The sequence below is a fragment of the Diceros bicornis genome, chromosome 5 (assembly GCF_020826845.1).
Source record: "Diceros bicornis minor isolate mBicDic1 chromosome 5, mDicBic1.mat.cur, whole genome shotgun sequence".
NCBI classification, from domain to species: domain Eukaryota; kingdom Metazoa; phylum Chordata; class Mammalia; order Perissodactyla; family Rhinocerotidae; genus Diceros; species Diceros bicornis.
In genome coordinates this window covers 56597925-56621882 of record NC_080744.1, presented here as the reverse complement: position 1 = coordinate 56621882, position 23958 = coordinate 56597925, and the positions used below count along the sequence as shown (strand labels likewise).

The 23958-nt window shown below is 34.7% G+C and overlaps 1 protein-coding gene across 1 annotated transcript in view; it reads left to right on the top strand.

Annotated features, from left to right (window-relative positions):
* The window catches only part of VPS13C (vacuolar protein sorting 13 homolog C), a 176531-nt gene extending 155768 nt beyond the window's left edge, over nucleotides 1–20763 (top strand). The window contains exons 75-83 of the mRNA XM_058541734.1: nucleotides 78–153; nucleotides 539–702; nucleotides 1972–2017; nucleotides 3948–4071; nucleotides 4582–4696; nucleotides 9861–9949; nucleotides 16990–17113; nucleotides 18459–18542; nucleotides 18862–20763. Coding sequence (XP_058397717.1) covers nucleotides 78–153; nucleotides 539–702; nucleotides 1972–2017; nucleotides 3948–4071; nucleotides 4582–4696; nucleotides 9861–9949; nucleotides 16990–17113; nucleotides 18459–18542; nucleotides 18862–18951 — 912 coding nt within the window. The 3' untranslated portion in view covers nucleotides 18952–20763. The remainder of the gene's footprint in view (nucleotides 1–77; nucleotides 154–538; nucleotides 703–1971; nucleotides 2018–3947; nucleotides 4072–4581; nucleotides 4697–9860; nucleotides 9950–16989; nucleotides 17114–18458; nucleotides 18543–18861) is intronic.
* Nucleotides 20764–23958: the final 3195 nt, after the last annotated feature.

Sequence of the window (23958 nt, the reverse complement as noted above, 5' to 3'; positions counted from 1 at the left end):
AACCCTAAAATACTAGGCTAAAAGTCTTAAACTTATTTAAATTTTAAATAGCAAGCTTTTTTTTTTTTTTTGGCCAGGGTGCTGTTCAAGGCCCTGAAGAATTTGCTGAGGGGTTAGTGATTGGAGTAAGAAGTCTCTTTGGACACACAGTAGGTATGTATCACATATTTGTATATATGTATATATTTTCTTATAGTTATAAAATGCATTGTTTATGAAAAACAAATTATATTTTTTAAAGGAAGTATCACTTCTCTACTAATCCTTTTTAAAAGATGTGTTACTTTGTTCTTAAATGAAAAATTATTTAACACTGACTTGCTGGGTTTTTTTATGTCAGTGTAGTGTTGAATCAATGTACTTTAAATAGTTTTATTTCTCTTCTTGATAAATGAGAACTGGGAAAAATAAATTTTTGCATTTTTGTATATGAGACAGAATTTTAAGCACCTGCTAGTTTAAAGTAGTCGCATGCTGTGTATTGTGGTAATACTCTTTAAAGAAACAATGTGACTTACTTCTCTGGGCCTTTTGATAGGTGGTGCAGCAGGAGTTGTATCTCGAATTACCGGTTCTGTGGGAAAAGGTTTGGCAGCAATCACAATGGACAAGGAATATCAGCAAAAAAGAAGAGAAGAGATGAGTCGACAGCCTAAAGATTTCGGAGACAGCCTGGCCAGAGGAGGAAAGGGCTTCCTCCTAGTAAGTCTCCTGCTGAATCTTCAAGAAACCCTCCATTTTTATATACACTTTAGAAGATGTACTCTAGCTGGGTGTATGAAACTTGGAATACTGCTTTGAGTAGGGGTGTCAGAAGGGCACTAGTGATAAATTGTGGACTTTTCTGTTTCCTTTTTAGCTCTCCTTCCCCATTATCACCATCAGATCTGTTCCCTAAATGCCAGACTTAGTTTGGCACTTGGGCTGGAGTGAAAACTGTGTAATGACAGCAGGTTAGCACTGGTGTGGAAGGGGGAGGAGGTAAAGTGGAGAAATACAGTAAATGATGGTGACTGAAAGGAGGAGTTCTTCAGGTCGTCATCAATTGACCATTGCTGTGGAAGGGAGGTGTAGAAGTAAGCGTTATGAACCAGGAACTGCCATTCACTACTTTTCAGTACTTTAAAAATTTTACAGATAATGTATGAATACTATTTAATTATACAGGCAATATATGAATATTCTCCTTATAAGTAATTATAAGAACTTATAAGTTCTCCTTTTAAGTAATGAAAACATTATAGGTAAGTCTATAAAGTACTCTTTGATCACCCTTCATTTCTTTCCAGAGGTATCTAATCTTTTCAATATAGTGTGTATCCTTCAGTTCTCCTTCTATGCATTTATATAAAATATACAAGTAGTTTTAGTTACTACCATTACTTGACAATTATTAAGAATGTATAAACATATTACTGTTTTAATTTTGGAAATAATTTCAGGAAACTGTAACTTCAGTGTTTGTGGCAGTGATTTGTTATGGTCGTTTTCTCCTGTAAAGTGCTTTATTTGTCAAGTTATTTGCTATCCTTCAGAGGTCCCTTCATTTTCAATTTTCCACACTTTCATTAAATTACAAAGTAGTCTCATTAAAATTTATAATTAGATTTTAGGGATTAATTTGTTTTACTCACTCATTTTACTGATATGGAAATTGAGGCTTAAAGAGATTAAATCAACTGCTCATAGTTACATAGCTGGTAGGTGCCAGAGCCAGATGAAGAATCTTTTCACCTGCTTTACTGTTCTTTCTATTATAAAATTTTACTTCTACAAGGTGTTTTCATTTAAAATTTGCTGTGATATAGTATTTAAAAAATCAGTGCTCACTTGTATGTGCATGATTTTCACATTATCAAATAATGTGAACTTTAAAAAAAGTTATTTCTAGTATGTCTATAGAGACCTCTAGTGGTTCGTTTAAAATTAAGCACCTTCCATTCAGCTTGACTTGATTGATTTCTCTTTCAGGGAGTTGTTGGTGGAGTGACTGGAATAATAACAAAACCTGTAGAAGGTAGGTTGAGAATGTTTCCTTCCTGAACAAAGTCTGAAGAGTTGATGCATGGTAAACGTAATAGATGTTATTGCTACTAGGTATTTGATTGAGAGAATTTCTAATTTTATGTTCATAGTCTTAAATTATTGTTTAATGAATGTACTTTCCTCAGAAAGCAGAGACGTTAAGTAGTAGACTGTGATTCAGACTTTGAATGTTATTTTCAGCAGAGCCATAGTTAAACTAGATTCCTTGGGGCCCTCAGTAGCAATTGACTCATTTTTTTGTCCTATTAAAAGAGCACATTACTTTTATTCGGTGCAATCCTTATCAAAATCGCGGTTGGCTTCTTTGCAGAAATTGACAAACTGATTCTAAAATTTATATGGGAATTCAAGGGGCCCCAGATAGCCAAAACATTCTTGGAAAAAAAAGAACAAAATAGGAGAAATTACACTATCCAATTTGAAAACTTACTATAAAGTTACAGTAACAAGACAGTGTGATACTGGCATACGGATAGACATACAGATCAATGGAATAGAATTGAGATTCCAGAAATAAACTCTTACATTTATGGTCAGTTAATCTTCGACAAGGGTGCTAAGATAATCCATAAAGAAAGAATAGCCTATTCAACAAATGGTGCTGGGACAACTGGATATAAACATATAGTTTATATATATAGCCCAGCAATTCCACTTCTAGGTGTATATCCAAAAGAATTGAAAACATATGTTCACTCAAAAACTTGTACGTAAATGTTCATAGAAACATTATTCATAATAGCCAGAATGTAATAGCAACCCTAATGTCCATCAACAAATGTATGGGTAAACAAAATGTATATTCATACAATGGGCTATTACCCAGCTATAAAAACAAATCAAGTACTGATACAAGTACAAGATGAATGAACTTTGAAAACATGATGTTAAGTGAAAAAAGCCAGTCACAAAAGACTACATATTGTATGATTCCATTTGTAGGAAATGTCCAGCATAGGCAAATCCATGGAGATAGAAAGTAGATTAGTGGTTGCCTAGGTCTGGGGGGATAGGTAGGAAGGAGGAAATCTGCATAGAGACTGGGTGGGGAGGGGTTAGGTGGAAATGAGAAACGATTGCTAGTGGGCATGAGGTTTCTGTTTGAGATAATACAAATGTTCTAAAATTGATTGTGGTGGTGGTTGCACAACTCTGAATATACTAAAAACCATTTAACTTGTACACTTTAATGGATGAATTATGTGGTATGTGGATTATATTTCAATAAAGTTCTTATATTTAAAAAAAAGATACACATTGAAAAAATCTCCTGATGGTGAGCATAAAACAAGAGTATTTTCTGGTCAGTTCTTACCTTCCAGTCACAGGTACTGACTGAACTCCTGGATCAGTAGTTGTAAATCTTGAGCATGCCTGAGGAGTACCTGGAGGGCTTGGTAAAACGCTCCGAGTGTTTCTAATTCAGTAGGTCTAGAGTGGAGCCTAATAATTTCCATTTTTAACACTTTGAGAACCATTGTTTTGTCATAACGTTAGGATTAAATTGAACATTTTTTTTTTTTTTTTTTTTTTTTTGTGAGGAGATCAGCCCTGAGCTAACATCCGCCAATCCTCCTCTTTTTTTGCTGAGGAAGATGGCCCTGGGCTAACATCGGTGCCTGTCTTCCTCCACTTTATATGGGACGCCGCCACAGCATGGCTTACCAAGCAGTGCGTCGGTGCGCGCCCGGGATCCGAACCAGCGAACCCCGGGCCGCCGCAGCGGAGCGCGCGCACTTAACCACTTGCGCCACCGGGCCGGCCCCTAAATTTAACATTTTTAGAAAGCCAAATTCTAGAAGTTTCCTGCGTTAAAAAAAATTCAGTATTTGGCTTAGGCTTTTGTTGAGTTTAAACTTGCTTATTTAAAAAATGCATTCATTGTCTTTGGTTTTATAAAGGTGCCAAAAAGGAAGGAGCTGCTGGATTCTTTAAAGGAATTGGAAAAGGGCTTGTGGGTGCTGTGGCTCGTCCGACTGGTGGCATCATAGACATGGCCAGCAGCACCTTCCAAGGAATTCAGAGGTAATTAAGTACATACCGTGTGCAAGGTATGTGTCTGTGTGCTAATTGCTGCTAGGAATCCATAGGTAGGTTAAGTACTTTTCCTTCTGTTAAGGATATTAAAGTCTAATTGAAAGCTGTGACAAGTTCACAAGGTAGAGTGCCACCAGAAGGGAGTAAGAAGAGACTTTTTTTATGGCTCAATTTCTCTTTTATTCCACAAATGTGTATTGGTACCTGCTGTATGCCAGGCACTGTGCTAGACACCAGGGATACAAAGAGTGGACAACCTAGTATCCTGCCTTTATTATTTTGGTATTTTCTTTTCTTCAAGAAAAAGTAGGGGAACTTGGAGTCGGACAGACTTGGTTTTAATATTTGTCTCATTATTTTGTGCAAGTTATTTCAAATTACTCTTTTTTTAATCAAATATTGATATGGAATGTAGTACAGTTTTTAATCAACATATATTTGTATTATTTTGAAAGATTCTCACATATTTTCTCATACTTATTCTGCTCCCTTATAAAGGGCAGCAGAATCAACTGAGGAAGTGTCCAGCCTCCGTCCCCCTCGCCTGATCCGTGAAGATGGCATTATTCGCCCATATGACAGACAGGAATCCGAAGGCTATGATTTATTTGAGGTATAAATTCTATTTTTCATGGTCATGAGTGAAATTTAATTTTAAAGATTTCTAGGAACAGGATTTCATGGGTGGTTCTTAAAGTTCCTGATTCACGAATTTCTTTAAGGATTACACAAGGAACATGGTTTGTAGAGTAGAATTTAATTATTTGTTGTTTATTTTAGTGTAATATGTTAAATATTTTTTTTCTGCACAGGAGCAAAGCTTTTTTGTGCAGAAAGGATAATATTAAAAGAAGTCTTAGGCTTTGTTACTATTTGTGTAGTAGCTCATTTAGTTAATACTGTTAACTTTGGTCTCCTGCTTTGTAGCTAATTATTGGAATTTCACTGCTTCCTTTTCTCCCAACTAAATTAATTTATTTGGACTGTTCTGTAAATCTAGATTTATTCAGGTAAACAGAAGCTGGAGGAGAGAAAAAAAGATTATGTACAATTATAATCTTTTTAAACCTTAAAAAAAATTTTAAGGTGTTTTTTGGCTTTTAGTTTTAACTTTACTGCATTTAAATAATATGTATGTGTATAAATTGCTCTTCTCCCGTGACTAGCTTGCTCTCAAAATAAATTTATTAATATTTTCCTACTTTGACTTTAAAATAAAATGACTCTTCATTGTTCTTAGCTTTTGGTTTTTACTGTATATGATTACATTTTATCTTTAAGCATGCTTCTAACTTTATTTTCTTTCTTTTTCTGCCTACACAGCAAGAACTGGAAATACAGGAGTAAATGTTTCCTATACTACTACTTGATTTCATCCTTAAAAATCAAAACAAACTGTGGTATTAATTGACTGTCTTTGATTTATTTAGATTGAGAGTCATTTTAATGAAATTTTCTTTACTACTCTCACCTTTATTTGAACTTATCATAGTGGCTTGACTACAAATAAAAATGGTGGTATTCCTGGTAATACTGTACAGGAATAAGCGATCAATATAAAAGATTAAATCATGCAGGAAATCAAGTGTTTTCTCCATTTAGTTGGTAAAAGACTTTATTGAGCTTAGAAGCAGACACTTTTGCTATCATTTTGAAAATTTTCTCTTTTCTTATGGTGTTCATGTGCATTTCAGGTAAAGTTCAAAGAAAAAGGACAATTATTATGTCCAGTGTATCATGTGTTCTTTGTGTTTGTGAGTCCCGATGATAGAATTACATAACTGTTTCACAAATTACCCTAAATTTATTCAAGTCATCAGGTTGAAACTATTAACTGGGACATATGTGTTAATAATTGAAGTATCAATTGCTCTGGGTCTGTCTTTAGACCTCAAATCAGAATTGGCATATGAATTTTGAGACTATGTTCCCTTAATCTCTTTTTTTCTTTTTTAACCTCTTTGTACTCTTGCTACATAATTAGCAATTGTTTTATAATTATATACATTGTCAACCTTTAACATCTGTTAAATGAAAATTTAAATTGAATCTCAATGTTGGTTATGCTTGTTTCATAATTATTAGCTTTAATTAATGTAAATATAAGTTGAACATGTAATGAGGCAAATTACTTATGTGGCACTTAATTTATAGATATCTTTGTTTTTAAAAACCAACCTTTTTGCTTTCACGTCTTTAAAAAGGATTCATTATCTTAATGGGAACAAAAATAATTATAAATTATCATTTTGAAATTAGTGTCCCCATAGTTAATTTTTAAAATAATTTATGGTTTTTTTTTTTTTTTTTTTGTGAGGAAGATCAGCCCTGAGCTAACATCCATGCTAATCCTCCTCTTTTTGCTGAGGAAGACCGGCTCTGAGCTAACATCTATTGCCAATCCTCCTCCTTTTGTTTCTTTTTCCCCAAAGCCCCAGTAGATAGTTGTATGTCATAGTTGCACATCCTTCTAGTTGCTGTATGTGGGACGTGACCTCAGCATGGCCGGAGAAGCAGTGCGTCGGTGCGCGCCAGGGGTCCAAACCTGGGCCGCCAGCAGCGGAGCACGCGCACTTAACCGCTAAGCCACGGGGCCGGCCCTAAAATAATTTATGTTTTGATTTCTCTTTTTTATAAATGATAGAAATGTTCAATTTGATTTAGCAACATCTTAGTTAGAAACTTTCATTCTTTCCCCCAAAATTGAAAGCAAAGTATAAACTTAATGTGTTGTACATTTGAAGAAAATGAAACTAACGTACAACTATTCAATTGGATTATATATATTTTTAAACTATAGTTACCGAAAAATAAAGTGAATAGTTCATATTTAAAACAAGCATTTTAAAGAAGGAAGAATGATATCCAAAGACCAGCCTAAAACTGTAGCTGACAAACTTTTCTCGTGCCTAGGTAATTGAGGGTTGGCAAAAATGTCACGGCATGTACAGTTTCTATGAGAATCAAGCACAGTAACTAATTCAAGATGCTGTCTTAAATCATCACTAATAATTACCCTTCCTTCTTAGGTAAAAGTAACGATTTTTAATTTTCCTGGATATATTGCAATTTTAATGAAATTGGACATTTGGGAAATCATATAACTTGTTAAAATTTTTTTCTTATTGTTTACTTTTTGTTTGTTTAGCTTTTTATGTTATTAACCTTTTTCTTGTGATTTTCCTTCTTACATTGCATGTCAATAAGCACAAAACTTCAAGAAACTTTATTTTAGCTAAATACAGTCATCTTGTCTGATTTATTAGTTTTTCTTAAGATATGAGACAGCCTTTTAAACTTTAATGTGTTATTATAGTTACTGGAAGAAATAGAATGATTGCACATTAATGAAAGGACTTGGTAATTTTGTTCCGTGGGTGGCAAGGGTGGGCATGGATAATTAAGAAATGTAGGCCTTTTCATCCCTTGCCCATCTTGCTGTAATCTGTTAGTTGGATCCGAAGTATTTATTGCTCATCCAGACTATGCTGGATATGCAAAAGAAATGAGACTTCTGTTCTTAAGGGACCAAGTATAACAAAAAAGTGTAAATATTAAAGAGTACTAACTAGAGTGTAAAATTATGTCCTCCTAGCCCTATTGTAATATGGGTACATTCTAAATAATTTATTTGGGAATCTTTTGATTTACCCCATTTTCTTTTTTTCCTGAGTATTGCTCTGTATTCTTTAATACTAAGCTTTGAAAGTTACTAAGCCAAATACTGTGTTTTCATGGGATATACTCTTATGCTTATCCTCTATTCTCCTAGGATAATTGCTGTTTACACATGCATATATATATATGTACATGCACACCCAGTTTTTATTTAATACTCATCCTGGTTCACATACTTAGGATCATATAATTAAAATGATGTTCCTTGCTTTTTCATTTTAATTATATTTTTCCATTTTCATGGAAATGCTTCATTCTTAATTCTTGCATTACCATCTATTGAGGTAACCTTACATCATGTATTTGACCATTTGACATTAAAGTTATTTCTGTTATTTTACCAACAGTAATAATGCTGTGGTAAACATCATTATACATACTGCTTTTTCATATCTTGTGTTATTTTCTTAGAATTTACTTGAAAAAATTGCATGCTTTTGCTAAATATTGTAAATTCTTCAAGTTGCATTTTGGAAAGGGAGAGTGAATATTTTATCAACTAATCTGGTTTCCTGCTGCCATCAGTGACTGAATATCTTAATCTGAATCTCAGAGTGTAGTGGGTTTTAGTAGTGCTGAAAACAAGGTTTCTATAGTGTATTATGATGATGAATTACACTTTAAAAGCTTTCAGTGGTTTAAAGCGCGATAGCCTGATAACTAATGAAAATGCATACAAGATGGAAAGTGGGTAGTATTTCTTGTACATTGCATCTCAGATCTAAATATTTTAATATATTTAAATTTGAAAGCTGAAAATAAACGTACTAAGTTATTATAGTCATTTCTTATTTTCTCTTTAAAGAAATTAAGGTATACATGTTAAAAGATTTTAGCTAATTCACGTAAGTAAGGTGTAAAGTAAGTGACTATTCAGCTCCACCTCTCTCTGGACCCATGCAGAAGATGAGATCCCAGTTCTTTGGGGGTTCATCTTTCTTGTGTATGGCTTTTTGTAATTATCAAGGAATGACTGGGAACCAAGGATCTTTAAAAAACGTGTATTTAAGCTTTGAAATCATAACAAGTGTGCTTTCTCTGCTTGTGATTATTATTGATTATATTATCCTTTTCATAATATTGGTGTTGTATTCTTGGTTATAAAATGTTAAGATCTTATTTGTTATGTATGTTTATGTTCTATATTTTCATATATATTATCTCATCTGATCTTTAATCATGCATTATAGATAATGTCAATAATAATATTCATTAGCATTCATTATAAAAAGTAACTTTCATTGGTTTTTAATGTGTGTTGACTAATTCAAGTCACAATAGTTTTGAGATAGTTGAAAAAGAAAATAAATGTATTTTAATGTGCTACTGTTTATACTTGAAGTATTTTATGCTTGTAATTGCCTTTAGCAATAAATTGTGCCAGTTATTTGAAATCTTAGAAATTCTCCATGTGTATATTAATATTGTCATTACATTTTTTTTCTCTCAGGAATATAAATTGATACATACGTGTTCTTCTCATGTATATTTAATCTATAAGACCAAATATTCAAAAACATTAAATATCAGTTATCTTGGAATTTTATTATGTGTATATCCACCTCTGTGTAAATCAGTGGTTCTTAACCTTTGAGAAGGATCACAGACCCCTTCAAAAAATCTGATGAAAAATATGAACTGTCCTCTGAAAAAAGTTGCAAAACCACATTTTCTAAATTTTATATTCTATTTTAGGTGGTTCATAGACCTCCCAAAGTCTTTCCATGGACCCCAGGTTAAGAATCCCTGTCATCTTAATGTTGCAGTTTTATATTAGCATATGTTCTTATTCTGTTAATGAAAATGTGTGATTATTTCTGGTAGATATTTTTAAATTTCTAAGTTATCACAGAATGAATGTATTTTACCAGAAGATCACTTGGTAAACTTGGTTTGTCTTTTAGGGCACAGTGGGAGTTAATTTATAAACATGCTATGAATATTTTTTCAGTTTCATGTGCCAATATGTAGAATTGTGCTTTTGTTTCTAATAATTCTTTCCTAACTAGCGCTGTTATTATAATTAGCTAACATACAGTATTGGAAATACTATTTGGATGCATGTCCTACCCAAATCTTGAGTTTTGTTTTCTTTTCAGAATCACATCAAAAAGTTAGAAGGAGAGATCTACCGATACCACTGTGCTATTCCTGGAAGCAAGAAGACAATCCTTATGATTACAAATAGGTATTAACTTTAAGTGACATTTTTTCAAATGCAAGTTATATAGATGATAAGAATTATAAATCCTAAAATGGCGTAGGATTTGGAGAACTACACTTCAACTGCAGAATGTTTGTTGTCATAGAATCACAAAAATACAGATCTGGATAGGTCCTTTGAGATCATCTGTTCTGACCCTCTTATTTTGGAGATGCTGAAACTGAGACTCATCATGGTTTAGGGGCTTATCCAGGTTACACAGCTACTGAGAGACAGAGTCTACAGTAAACTTCATAAGTGCCGTAGTGACACCTTTACATGTGAATTATAAATCCAAGTATGGACGGTGAATTCATGAATCACTTTTTGTTACTAGGTTTTATTTTGGATGACTAGCATACCTTTTTTAAAGGATGGTATTACTTCTGTGTATTTTTTCCAGTTTTTTCTAAGTATTTTGGGAGTGGTAGATAATTTTTCCAAATAAAAGAACTTGGACTAAACTACTAAGTTTATTTTTTTGAGATTTACCCTACATCACTTATTCCAAATACGGTTATAGATGAATAATTTTCAAAACTTTATAAGTTATGTATTTTGTAGGACTAAGACAAAGTACTTAACATAGGTAAAATCTGCATTAGATTCCTTACTAATGCATTTAAATATATCGGAATGTAAAGGAGAAAAAGGAAAGCTAAAATGACAGGATTCAGACTTAAACCTACAAACTTTTTCAAAGAGAGAGTTAACTAGGCATCTGATTTACCCATTAATTAAGTAAAAATATTCACAAAACAATTAATCTAAAAAGCAGTTTTTACAGATTTGACAAGTAATCATTTATTTTTATACCCATAATTTTATGTTGTATCCATTAGATTAGACCAAAACCAATATTTATTTGTATTGTGTATTGTACTTAGCTACAATAGCAATGTGTTAATTCATTTTAAAATTGTATACCTTTAAGTAATTCAACACTAGGCAATGAAAATCAGTTAGGGTTTTTGGTTTTTTTTTTGGTATTGCTTAATACTTCAGTACTTTTTTTTTTTTTTGGTGTGGGATATTGGCTCTGAGCTAATATCTGTGCCCGTCTTCCTCTATTTTGTATGTGGGATGCTGCCACAGCATGGCTTGAGGAGCGGTGTGTAGGTCCGCGCCTGGGATGCGAACCTGTGAACCCTGAGCCGCTGAAGTGGAGCACGCAAACTTAACCACTACGCCACTGGGCCAGCCCCTAGTGCTTGTTTTGATTTAGGCATTTTGTGGGAATATTACTGTATACATTATATGTCTGGTTTCTCTTTAACTAAATTGAAAAATCATAATAATTTTAAATCTAGTCACTTTCAGAACTTTTCAGAAGGCAATTAGGAAAATAAGATTCCTGACCAGTACAATGACTTAGTCTCCTTGTAGCTTTAGTAGACAGGCTTTCTAACAGGAATTTCTTTGACTGAAGTGGTTATCATTATGCTGATCTGTTTCACCTTTAATGATTACATAAAAATAACATTTCTTTCAAAATCAATATTTTAAAACATAACTCTTTTATTGCTAAAGTTGTGCTTATTCATTGTGGATAATATAGATCAGGAGTCAACAAAATTTCTTTAAATAGACAGACAGTAAACATTTAGGTTTTGAGGGCCATACTGTGTTTCCCAGGTACTCAACTCTGCCCTTGTAGTGGGAAAACAGCCATGAACAATATGTAAATGAATGGGGTGGCTGTATTCTAGTAAAATTTTATTTACTAAAACAGGCCATGGGTTGGATTTGGCTCTAGGCCATATTTTGCCCACTTCTGATATAGATAATAATTAGAAAGATGAAAATAACTAAAGTAACCATATGTTGTGGTTTGCATAGGACGGAGCTGGTTTGCCCTTTTTATCCCAATGTAATTATTAGTAGCTGTCCCATTCATTCTTACAAATGTCCTGGTTTGAGTGATAAATTGTATGGTAACCCTTAAAAATAGCCTTTACCAGCAATCCTCCCATCCAGAGATGATTAGCTGGTATATCTGATTTTTGCAGTACAGTCATGCATTGCCTAGTGATGGGACCCATATTCCCATCATTCCCATGAAATGCATCATTAGGCAATTTTGTCATTGTGCAAATATCATAAAGTATACTTAGACAAACCTAGATGGTATAGCCTACTACACACCTAGGCTATATGGTACTAATCGTACGGGACCACCATCATATATTCGGTCTGTCATTGACGGAAATGTCGTTATGTGGCTCATGACTGCATATGTATTTTTTTTTTTTTTTTTTTTTTTTTTTTTTTTGTGAGGAGATCAGCCCTGAGCTAACATCCGCCAATCCTCCTCTTTTTTTTGCTGAGGAAGATGGCCCTGGGCTAACATCGGTGCCTATCTTCCTCCACTTTATATGGGACGCCGCCACAGCATGGCTTGACAAGCAGTACTTCGGTGCGCGCCCGGGATCCGAACCAGCGAACCCCGGGCCGCCGCAGCGGAGCGCGCGCACTTAACCGCTTGCGCCACCGGGCCGGCCCCGACTGCATATGTATTTTATAAAAACTATGTACAAAAAATGGATTATGTACATTTAACTGACCTAGGTTTTTCACCTAACAATGTAGTGTGATCATCTTCCCAAGCTATTAAATATTCTTTGACAACATGATTTTTAATGACTACATAATATTGTATTTATGGATACACTATAATTTATTCAAATGCTGCCTTATTATTTGACGTTCAGTTTTCTCCTTCCCAGTAGTGTATAATTATAAACACATCTTTGCAGCTAAGTCTTTTTTTCCTATAATTATTTCCTTAGGACAAATTCTTATTAGGAGGATTGCTGATTTAAAAGTTGTACAGATTTTTGAGGCCCTTTCTATATATTGCCTATGGTTTTATCAGAAAGGTTGTATCAGATTTTTTACGTACAACTAACAATAAATGAGAGTGTCCTTTCTCCTGTGTTTTGCTAAGACTAAGTGTTGTCATTTGAAATTTTTTGTTTTTGCTAACTTACTAGGTAGAACATAGTTTCTTTGTTTTAATTAACATTTATTTGATTGCTGATGAGTATGAGTATTTTAATATATTCATCATCCATTTATAGTTTGTATTCTGTGAATTGCTTGTTCATATCCTTTGCTCATTTTCATTATGTTAGTCTTTTCCTTACTGAATTTAAAGAGCATTTTATAAATTAATGCTATCAGCCTTTTTTTACCCAATGTAGTATTGACATTTTAATGTATTTGTTGAGTTTTCCAATATATAGGACTTTTAATTTTTCCATATTGAAATTCATCTAAAATTTGGTCTCAGTATTTTTTTCTTATCAGTTTTTAAAAACACAATACGAGTTCTCGTGACCTAAATTTATTAGGCTGCAGCTCCACTACTTGGTCCTAACTCCTACATAATATCTTATTTTAGTAATCTTCATTAGGAAATTGTTCTCTGAACAGACTTTTTTTAAACCGTCTGTCTTAGTCTGTTTGGGCTGCTGTAAGAAAAATACCATAGACAAGTGGCTGAAACAGCAGACATTTATTTTTCACAGTTCTGGAGCCAGGACGTCCAAGATCAAGGTGCCAGCAGCTTGTTTTTCTGGTGAGGGCCCACTTCCTGGTTTATAAACAGCTGTCTTCTTGCTGTGTCCTTACATGGCAGAAAGGGCAAGGGACCTTTCTCGGGCCTCTTTTCTAAGGGCGATAATCCCATTCATGAGGGCACCACCCCCATGACCTAATCATCTCACAAAGGCCCCACCTCCGCATACCATCACACTGGGGATTAGGATTTAAAATATGAATTTTGGGGAGACATAAGCATTCAGTCTGTTGCACCATCAATGTATGACAGATACAGGGACACAGAGATGAATGTTACATCTTCTGTTCCCTCCCTATCTAAAGGGGGGACCTACAGATTATCAGTGACATCACAGTGTGATAGGTGCTAGGATAAACTGATGAACAGAGACTCTGAAGGCAGAGGAAAAACTCTTGGTACAGTGAAGTGGGAACCAGGTTGTCATGGGGAAGGTGTTAGGGAGGTTTCTTAGATCAGGAGATACTTGAGCTGAGTCTTTTAGAGTTTGGAGTTGTCATACATAGGCATCATAGCGGTGGAAGATCACTAATGTTTTTACAAGTATAGACTCATATTTTATTGTTCAGTATCGCAGCTTTTCACACGGGGGTATATGCACATAGTACACACATTAAGTCTCTTTTTTTTCTTTCCCACCCAAGTTTTATAAACAAGGAGTGATATGATGAGGTTTGTAGTGTAGAGAGACCTCTGGCAGCAGTTTGGATGCTGGATTGGAGGAGGATCAGAATGGAGGCAGGGAGACCAGTTAGAGACTATTAGTTTTCTATTGCTGCACAATAAATTTTCATAAAATTAGCATCTTCAAACAACACAAATTTATTATCTCACAGTTTCTCTGGGTGTGGAGTCAGGTATGGCGTGGCTGAGTTCTCTTAACGTGTCTCACAAGGCAGAAATCAAGGTGTTAGCTTTCTTTCTGGAAGCTCTTCAGAAGAAGACCCTTGCAAACTCATTTAATGTTGTTGGCAGAATTCAGTTCCTTGCAGTTATAGGACCAAGATCCCTCTTTTCTTGATCTCTTTCAGCCAGGAGGCTGCCCTCAACTCCTAGAGCTCACCCCACATTCCTTGCCATGTGGTTCTCTCCTTCAAATTATCAACAACACTCTGAATCTCTGACTTTTCTGTCTCTGACCCAGATTTAAAGGGCCCATGTGATTAGGTCAGGCCCACCCAGAGAAACTTTTTTCTTAAAGTCACCTGTGCCTTATAATAAAACCTAACCATGGGAGTGAAATCCATCATATTCATAGTCCTAGGGATTATACAGGGCTATGTACAAGGGGATGGAAAATCTTGGGGAACATCTTAGAATTCTGTCTACCACAAAAACTGTGGTAGTTATCCTGACAGGAAGTGGTGAGGGCCTAAGCTAAAAGAATGAGGATAGAAATGAAGATGTAGCCTTAAGAAACCAAGGATTGGTGAATGAAGGTGGGAGAGAAGGGGGAATACAAGATGACTTTCTGGTTTTGGGCTTGAGTACCAAGGGGGTTGGTATTACCGTTTACAGTAATTTGAGGAAAAAGATAATTTTTTTGTTTTTGAACTTACTGAGTTTGACATAGCTTTGAGATATCAAAGTAGAGATGCCTCAGTAGTCAAGGAAACAGATATAGATAATTGGAGTTTAGATAAAGATCTGGAGTTGAGATCGTGGAGACTGCCCTGAGAGAGTGTGTCGAATAGAAGACCAAGATTTGACCTCTGGTAAACATAGAGCAGGAGGAAGAGAATGAAGGAAATTTAAGGTAGGAGGAGAACAACATTATTGGAGCAGTCAAGAGAAGAGAGAGTTTTAAGACAGTCAGAATGGTGAATTGCATCTGACATTGATTTGTAATAGTTATCTTTCATGCTTAGCTCTATCATCTGATTCTCTACTGGGGGAAGAGGTGGGGGGAGTGGAATCCACTTCCTAGAGACTATTTGGAATGTTTAGGGATGTTGGAGGTTGTCACAATGATTAGATGGCACTCTTGGCACTTGGCAGGATGGGGCTAGGGTCGCTGAACTTCCTACGGTGCGCAACGCAGTCCCAAACAAGCCCCAAATTTCAGTAGCACCTCTGCTGAGAAATATAGTGCCAGGAGTCTGTTTCAGTCCCCACATTCCATTGGTCGCCAAGTTCATTCAACTCTACCTTCTAAACATCTGGAATCTAGCTCGCTCTTCTCCCTTCTCACAGCCACTGCTGTAATTGAGGCTCTGTTTCCTGATTGGAGTATTACAGTAACTTCCTACTTTGATTGTCTACCCCACCTCTCCTCCTTGGCCACTAGAGCCATGACTCTAAAATAAGAAACGTTATTGTGTCATTTCCATTGCCTGTAGATTAAAGTCAAAGTTTCTTAAAAAGGTGCAAAAAAAAAAAATGCCCTTCAAGATCCGGCACTGTGCAAATTTTCTTACCTCTATACATCTGGTACTCGAGCTACAGACCTCCACATTCCTCAAATATATCTTCCCTTTTTTGTACCCCTATATATATGTCAATGCATTGTTCCCTTTGTCTGGACTATTATTTCCCTTTCTCACCTAGAGAATTCCTTCCTTTTAAGAATCAGCTTTTATGCCACCTACTTTACCAACATAATCAGCCTGTCTTCTGTGCTCCAAAAGAATTTCCTACACACTCTGCTATTGCACTTGCCTGACTGTGCTGTAGCATTTATTTACATATTTATTTCCCTTTCTAGCCTCTGAGAAACTCTATCTTCTTTGTTTCTCTAGCACCCTAGGTATTTGTAGAATTAACAGTTCTACTTTCCTAGTTTCGCTTTCTGTAATAGAAACTTTAGAATCAAGTATAGTTATATCAGCAATTAATCTGAATCACATCCTGGAAAATCAATGTGGATGCCCTTAAAGGACTGCTTGATTTTTTGTTGTTGCTATTGAGTAAAATGGGATACTCTCTCTGATATAGTACATTAGTGTTAAAGTGTTCAAACCTCATATTTATAAGTAGCCCTAATGTGAATCTTTGCTGACATTTGAGGTTTGTGACATTTCTTGCACATTCTTGACTGGATGGTATAAATGATTGACAGTAAAGAGCAATTAATAATTTCCAAATAGAACATTTTCAGGGGCTTCTGCCTTTATTGCTTCCCACTTGAGAGTATAGCCTGTTCCTTATGTATTTCAAAGATGATTTGAGCTTTTTGGTCAGTTTCAAAAAAAAAAATGACACTTTTCTGAATTTTGCAAGATTGACAGAAGGGGAATTTTTGAAAGTCTGCTTTATTAGTTGGTAGATCTATATTTGCTCTTTATTTGACAGTTATCTAGACCTTTTTTTAATGTACTCTTTTTTAGTGCCAGGTTATACTGTTTACTGAGCGAGAAATACCTGTGCCTTCCAGCAGAGTGAAATATTAGAATAATTAACTGTCTTTATCACTACCTGTATGTTTTTGTTTCCTTTTGCAAAATAGGCGAGTGTTATGTATCAAGGAAGTTGAAATCCTAGGTTGTATGTCTATAGACTGGCAGTGTCCATTTGAAGATTTTGTAGCTCCTCCTAGTGTCTGTGGAAATCTGCTACAAATTTCAGTTAAGGTAAGAAAACATGAATCAGACCTTTAGAGCCAAGAATCTGTTAAATAAATGGAAACCAAAGCTTTGTGATTCTGTTTTACAGTTAACTAGACAAAATGTTTGAGAGATTATTATTATTATTATATGCTGAAATATAAAGAAAGATGTAATCAATTTATTTGTGTACTGTACTTTATTTTCTGACAGCCCTTGATTGCATGGAGTGGAATATCAAGTCTATCCATTGAAAGAATTAGGATGCTGATACTTTCTTTTTGGTAGAATAAAGCATTAGTAAATAGAAGTCTTTTTACTTCATATGGATACCCATTTTGCTATAATCTTAGATACTTCCTGAAAGATTCCCTTTTTAGGCTTTTAGGAGATTATTATAAATATCATAGCTAAAACACTCATGTTTTAGAATATTTGGCATTTATAGAATACTAATACAATTTGAGTATATAATAATACTTTCGTGTCTTTCCTCATCATTTTCTAAGAACTTTAATTACATAGCAAGTAATTAGCAAAAATTATAACCCATCTTTTGCTTAGTTCTCAGACTCACTTTACTCTGAAATGTATCATTTTTGTTATACATGTTATAAATTTATTTTCACCTCTTTAAAGAAACTACCAATTTTTATTCTAAAGGTGGTAATTTCTACAGTATATTTTTTCCTAAACGATAATTATGTTCTATTGCTAAAACTATCTGAAAAACATTTATCATAAAATTTAATAGTCAGAGATGCAAGTACTATTAGGCTTTAATTTATATTTTCTTTTCATAGAAGTTTACAAATAAAAAAAGCTATCATGAAACCATACTATTTTGTATTTCAGCCTTACCTCATTGTAGACTGTCAAAATTTAGAGTGCCTTAGTATATGAAACATAGTTTTCAAATTATGGAAAGACTGTGTCACTATGCATGTATATTACAGTTTCCTTGGTTATCACTTTCTTTCACATCAGTGGTGAGAATTGACTCAATGTATTTTACATTATGTAAGAATCTTATCTATCAGCGAAGGAAATGAAGGAAGGGTTTTTTGGTTTGTCACGTGTGATGAGTTATCAAGTGGTGTTTCTGTAGGCTATTTATCATAGCCTGCAGAAAGCTATTATTTTATACAGATAGATGTGTACTCATCCAATTTCATAAATTCTAACAACTCACATGTGAAACCACTATCCTTGTACCAAAATGATTTATTTTTTATCATACCTGATTATGTGTATTTGGTTAGTCTACTAGTTATAAAATAGAGTTGACATTTAAGCATCCAATTAAAGGTTATGATTTCTTTTTCTTCTCCAGAATAATTTCTTTTCTGTCGTTGTTTCTTTTGAAACCCAGGAGCAGGGTCTGTTCCACAAAAAAGACAGTGCCAGTCAAGGCTGTCTCCGGAAAATTTACCTGCAGGATACCACCACAGCAGAGGTAAACAATTTATTTTAAAGAACATCCTCTCAGTTTTTTAGCTGAAAGATTAAAAAAGAAATCTGTTATAATTAACAATACCCATTATTTCTCTCAAAAGATCTTTTGGTTATAACTATGGATGCATATATAAGCATGAAATAATATACTATGGGCTTAATAGGGCAGAGGGTCTTCTTTTGCATTATGTATGTGGACTGTGTATTCTTGTCTTTAGCTGTGGGACCTGTGTGGAGAGCTCCAGGCTTTATACCTTTCTCCTCTACCAATTGAGCCTGTACTTGTCTTTACCATTCGTAATAACTCTTTGGTTTTACAGAGAGCACATAATGCCATTGAGGATGCACAGTCAGTGAGACACCAGCAAAAACTGATGAAGCAGTCATCACTGAAACTTCTCGTGCCCTAAATACCATTTTCATCAGAGATCCCAGGAGGCTGCTATGGGGAGAAAAACCAATCATCGGTCCTGTGTATAAGTCACTCTTGTTTATCTTGCTAAAGAGAATTTTTCGGGCAATCTTTTAGTTTTAGAATTTTTTTCTAGAATAGCTAGTATTGGGTTTTCCATTTTTTCCTCTTAGTTTTCACTCTTATTTTGTAACCGTGTCTATGTTGGCAGTCTACTTCTACACCGCCACCTGAATGGGTCAGACGCTCAAAGAAATATCACTTTAAACACAGAGTGGAATTTCCATTAATGTTAAAATTGTGAAGCAAAGGGCAATGGGCTTGTTTTTAATTAAAGTCCTTACTAAAGAATAAGAAGGGAGCTTAGAATGACTTGTGTTCTTTGAGAGGTTTTGCACAAACCTTTGGACAGATGTCGAATATTTTGTTTAAGGGTGATTTGCTCAATAATTGAACTGAGATAACATTTTTGGTAAACCAGGTAATTAACTGAAGAAAAGCCACTAACGGGAGAAATGATGTTTCCTGTTTTCTTTTCATGAAAACATTATTTTTCTTCTAATGAAAACCTGTTTTGGTGATTATTTTTCCTCCTTGCACTCTAATGTAAAGACATAGAGAATCAAACCTTAAAATGTCTATACTCTGTTCTCTGTAATGTAGTGTCCACAAAGTTTTTATAGGCTCTTCAAGATGAACTTATATGGCACAATTATAATTTGCTGATACATGAAAATATTGTACTTCGAGTTTTTTAAGACTCAGAAATATGAAAAATTCAATATTTTTATATTTCCAGAAATTGTTTTTTACCAGTTGAAAGCTTGTTAAGGGAATCATAAGTTAACACTTAATGCACACCTAGAAATGTTTTTTAAATGCTTACTAGGAAGAATGAAAAATCTCCAGTTATATGTAAAGTAAGTAAAATAAGGCGTGTGTAACAACAGTGTGGAAGATGACTGGTAGGCGTGTTCTTTGAGGGAGCAAGCCTATGAGAATCAGTTCAATACAGTATTATTTTTGTCCTTTCTGCATCTTGCTTCTGCTGATCAGCCATATACTGCCTGTTAACATTTTAAAAAAATACTCAAAAGTGCTTAATTTCCTTGGATGAATCTTTAAATTTGCTCATGGTTTATAACATGGCATTTATTTCAAATCACTGAATTAATGATAAAGTGAAGATGTGGACATACTTGGCTTGCTCCGTTTTTGTTGACATGTGGCGATGTTTCTATCTTTATTCATGTTTTTTAAGACCAGCCTTAAAACTTTTAAAATTTTTCCTAGTCATTGTTTACTGTAGGCTCCAAAAAGAGGATATAATATATATCTAATGCCCTAAATGTTTGATCTCTGATGCAGTATGCTGGTCTTTGCCTTTTCAACATCATTTTTTTTTCTGTGAAGAAAAGTATCATATATAAAACTTCTAGCTTTAAACAGAATTTTTATATCAGTGGTTAATTGCAGTTTATTAAAAGGAGCATTGTAAACAATTTCATAGCAAGTATGCTAGTATTTTGTGTCTTTAAAACTGGATTTAATCAGGGATTTGAGATATTTGATTGTGTTTTTCATATTAATTACAGCTATTGACAATGTCCCAAATAATTAAGAAATTGTACTGATGGCATGTACAAAACATTGAGCTAAGAGAAATTTATAGAAACCTATAAATTCATCATCTCAGTTGGCTTCAAAATAAACTTTCAAATATTTGTAACATTTCAATTTGATTTAATCCCCTGGGACAGAAATAATTCATTGGTAAAGTGTAATAAAGTCTTTTGTGTTTTTAAAAGTTCTTTGAGAGTCAATTACTTGCATATGAACTACTGAGAGAAATAAAACATTTGGTGCATTGTTTACAGGTGTGAAAACTTCGTGGATTTGTGTTAAATATTCAAGTAATATTTGCTTTTATTTTTTATGTCTTTCCCTTTTCCTCTTCCAGTCCTATAATAGTGAGAAGTTAGATTAATAGTTAGGGAGGGCTTTAAAAGATTTCAATCAGGGAAAGGTGTTTTCTGGGGATAGTGAGTCCCTTTACTGTAGCATTGGAGATCTGTGGCACAGGGAGAATACAGAGAACATATTTGACCAAGGGCCCAGCTACCACACTTTGAAATGCATGGCTGCATTTGCATTGAGGCCATGCCTTCTGTGGTTTCTATCAGTCACTGACTGTGTATGGCAGGGATACTAGGGCAGGCCCATTTTTGGGAGACATGGAGCTCCTCTGACAGCCGACTTTGGCTTGAAGGCTCTTCAGTGGCCGTGCAGAACCTTTCTTAGACTGCATGGTAGCCTGGGAGGCTTCTGTCCAATGTGTCCCTCTGTCTCTCTCCCTCCCTCCCTCCCTTCACTGGGAGATCAAACTTCAAGTCTGAAGGCTTTCCCAGTACTGGAAGAACAGGCACACACTGAGGACTGTAGCAAAGCAGGGGCATCAAGATAAAAAAGAACAAAAAATTGAAAGAAGAGTACACCAAATCTTCCTAAGAAAAATCTGATTTAGGATGGATTTCCTTACATGTGCTTCATGATTTAGTATTGTTTTTGTTTTGAATTGTGTATGAGGGAGGACACTATCGTCTCTTTGGTTCTTTGGGTGTCTTAAGTGTATTGATCTGGTGCTGCCTGTATCTGTATTTTTAACAGTGCTCCATGTGTATTTCTAAGGTACAGATAGGACCAAAAATTAATTCTCTGGACTTAAACTCTTGAAGAGCTCTGCAAATACCAATGCCAGTTAAAATATATAGTTTCAATTACTGTCAGAGCCAAAACAACCATCTTTTTATTTTGGAGAAAACTGAAGATTCTTTTAAAGGATAGGAGATTACTCATATCAGAATCATCTGTCCTTGAGGGATAAGCCCTTTTGGTTGAGAATCACTGCCAGAATGTCCACTAATACTGCTGAAAGTGGATTCTATGCCATGTGTCTTTGGGCTCTGAAAAGAAATTGAAACTCACTGGAGCAGAGGGAACACATTTCTCTTGGTAACTGTGCCTATAGTGGAAGAATTTAGGCTTATTCTTGAATTCATGATTCAAAGTATCTTCAGTTATGAGGCAATCTCTCATTCAAATACACAACATTGTGAGTCTCTTTGAACTGAAAAAGGCTTTAAAGAGGCTGTTTATTTTGTTTTTACATACTACAGACCCGCAGTCCCTTACCAAAATTCAAAAGCTGTGAAAACCAAAAGCTTTTTCGTAAGTTTGAAGCAAAGACATTTGATAGAAAATCTGAACTGAACTGACATGAGGCTATTCGTGGTCCTTATTCTATTTGGTGTAAATGAGTTTGGCTGTAGCAAAATTAATGTTTGATTATGGGATGATGCTCCAGACTTCACTGGAGGTGTGCAAACTATGGTATATGAGGCATGTACCATATGTGGTATATGAGGCATATTGCCTTTCTAAAACTTGAAAAGTTCTCTATTCTGAAACACATGGTCCCAGGGGTTTCAGATAAGAGAATGTAGATCTGTATACCCTCAAAATTATCAATTTATTAAAGTTGCTTCCCGAATTTTAGAAAAATCATAAATTATAGGAGAAACCATGAGGAACAAGAGCATTTTCTTCCCACTTCAGACCATGCCATTGTTCAATTTTACAGTTATGATGGCAAATATTTTTGATAAAGGGTTCACAGTAATTGATGTTGACATATAGGAGCCTCAATTGTTGCCATATGATGGTGCATCATAAAGATGTATGAAAACTCTGGAGAAAAAGTACAAAACAGAAGAATATAGTCATGATTTCTATCCCCGTTGTATATTAATTAAGTAAATATCTGGTGGGTGAAAAGTTTTAGAATTGACTTCTGGAGGAAAAATAATTCAAGTAGTAACGCAGTGAACCAACATGATCCTCTAGGTTGGTAGTGTCCACTAAGATGATAGTGAACACTTCACAAAGAGGATTTAGTTCTTTAGTGTTCTTTTTACTTTGGAGAACAACCAAGTGACTTCCCCAGAGATTGACTATTATGTTTCCCAGTTGTGGTTTAAATTCCATGGTAAATAATTTTTATCAAAAATAGATTTCAGTTCTTGGTCTTTGGATTTGTTCATTTTTGTAGAAAACATTTACCTTATAATACGTTTTTCTCTTAGACAAACCATTTTCCTCTTTTGTTTGTCCTCTTCTTTTAAGCTTTCCTTCTTTATGGATCATTTTATTTCTTTTCTTTTTCTGGTGCCTCTCTATTATTAAATTCTCTGTATTAATTAGGTATTATACCAGCGATTGGCAAACTACACAGCCCATGGGCCACATAATCTGTTCTTGTCAATAAAGTTTTATTGAAACACAACCACACCCATTTATTTGCATTGGTTATGGCTGTTCCCACACTACAATGACAGCGTTGGGTAGTTGCGACAGAGACAATATGGCTGGCAAAACCTAAAATATTTACTATCTGACCCTTTGCAGAAAAAGTTCATCAATCTCTATATTATAGTATTATATAATTAATCTTACAGATGGAGCAGAAACAAGACACTAAGTGATTTACCCAAGGTCCTAGCTTGAGATAGGAGCTGAAATGAGGATCCAACACCTACCAACCTCCCTCTCTTAGCTCCACCTCTTCCTTTTCTTTCTTCCTAGAAACGAGGATACTTGTGTCAGTTTTGAATGAACATGGCCAATCTTGGCTTCTTAGATTTCTTTTAGAACCTTATACTCTTATCCCACAATCATCTATGTATTTTCTCCTCATCTATGTTTTCGGCCTAACAGTGACACAAGCATTTCCCATAGTAACACTCAAAATCTAAAACCAGCCCCGTGTCTAATTTTTTTTCCCAGAGAATTCTTACATGTAGTCTAATATTACTATGGCACTTTACTAGCAAACATAGCTTTTGAGGTGTAAAAACTAAGAAATAAAAACTTTGTATGGGACATAAAACTTGGCTTTATCTTGAATGCACTGTCAGAATGAAGAATCAAATGCATGATATTCTACCAT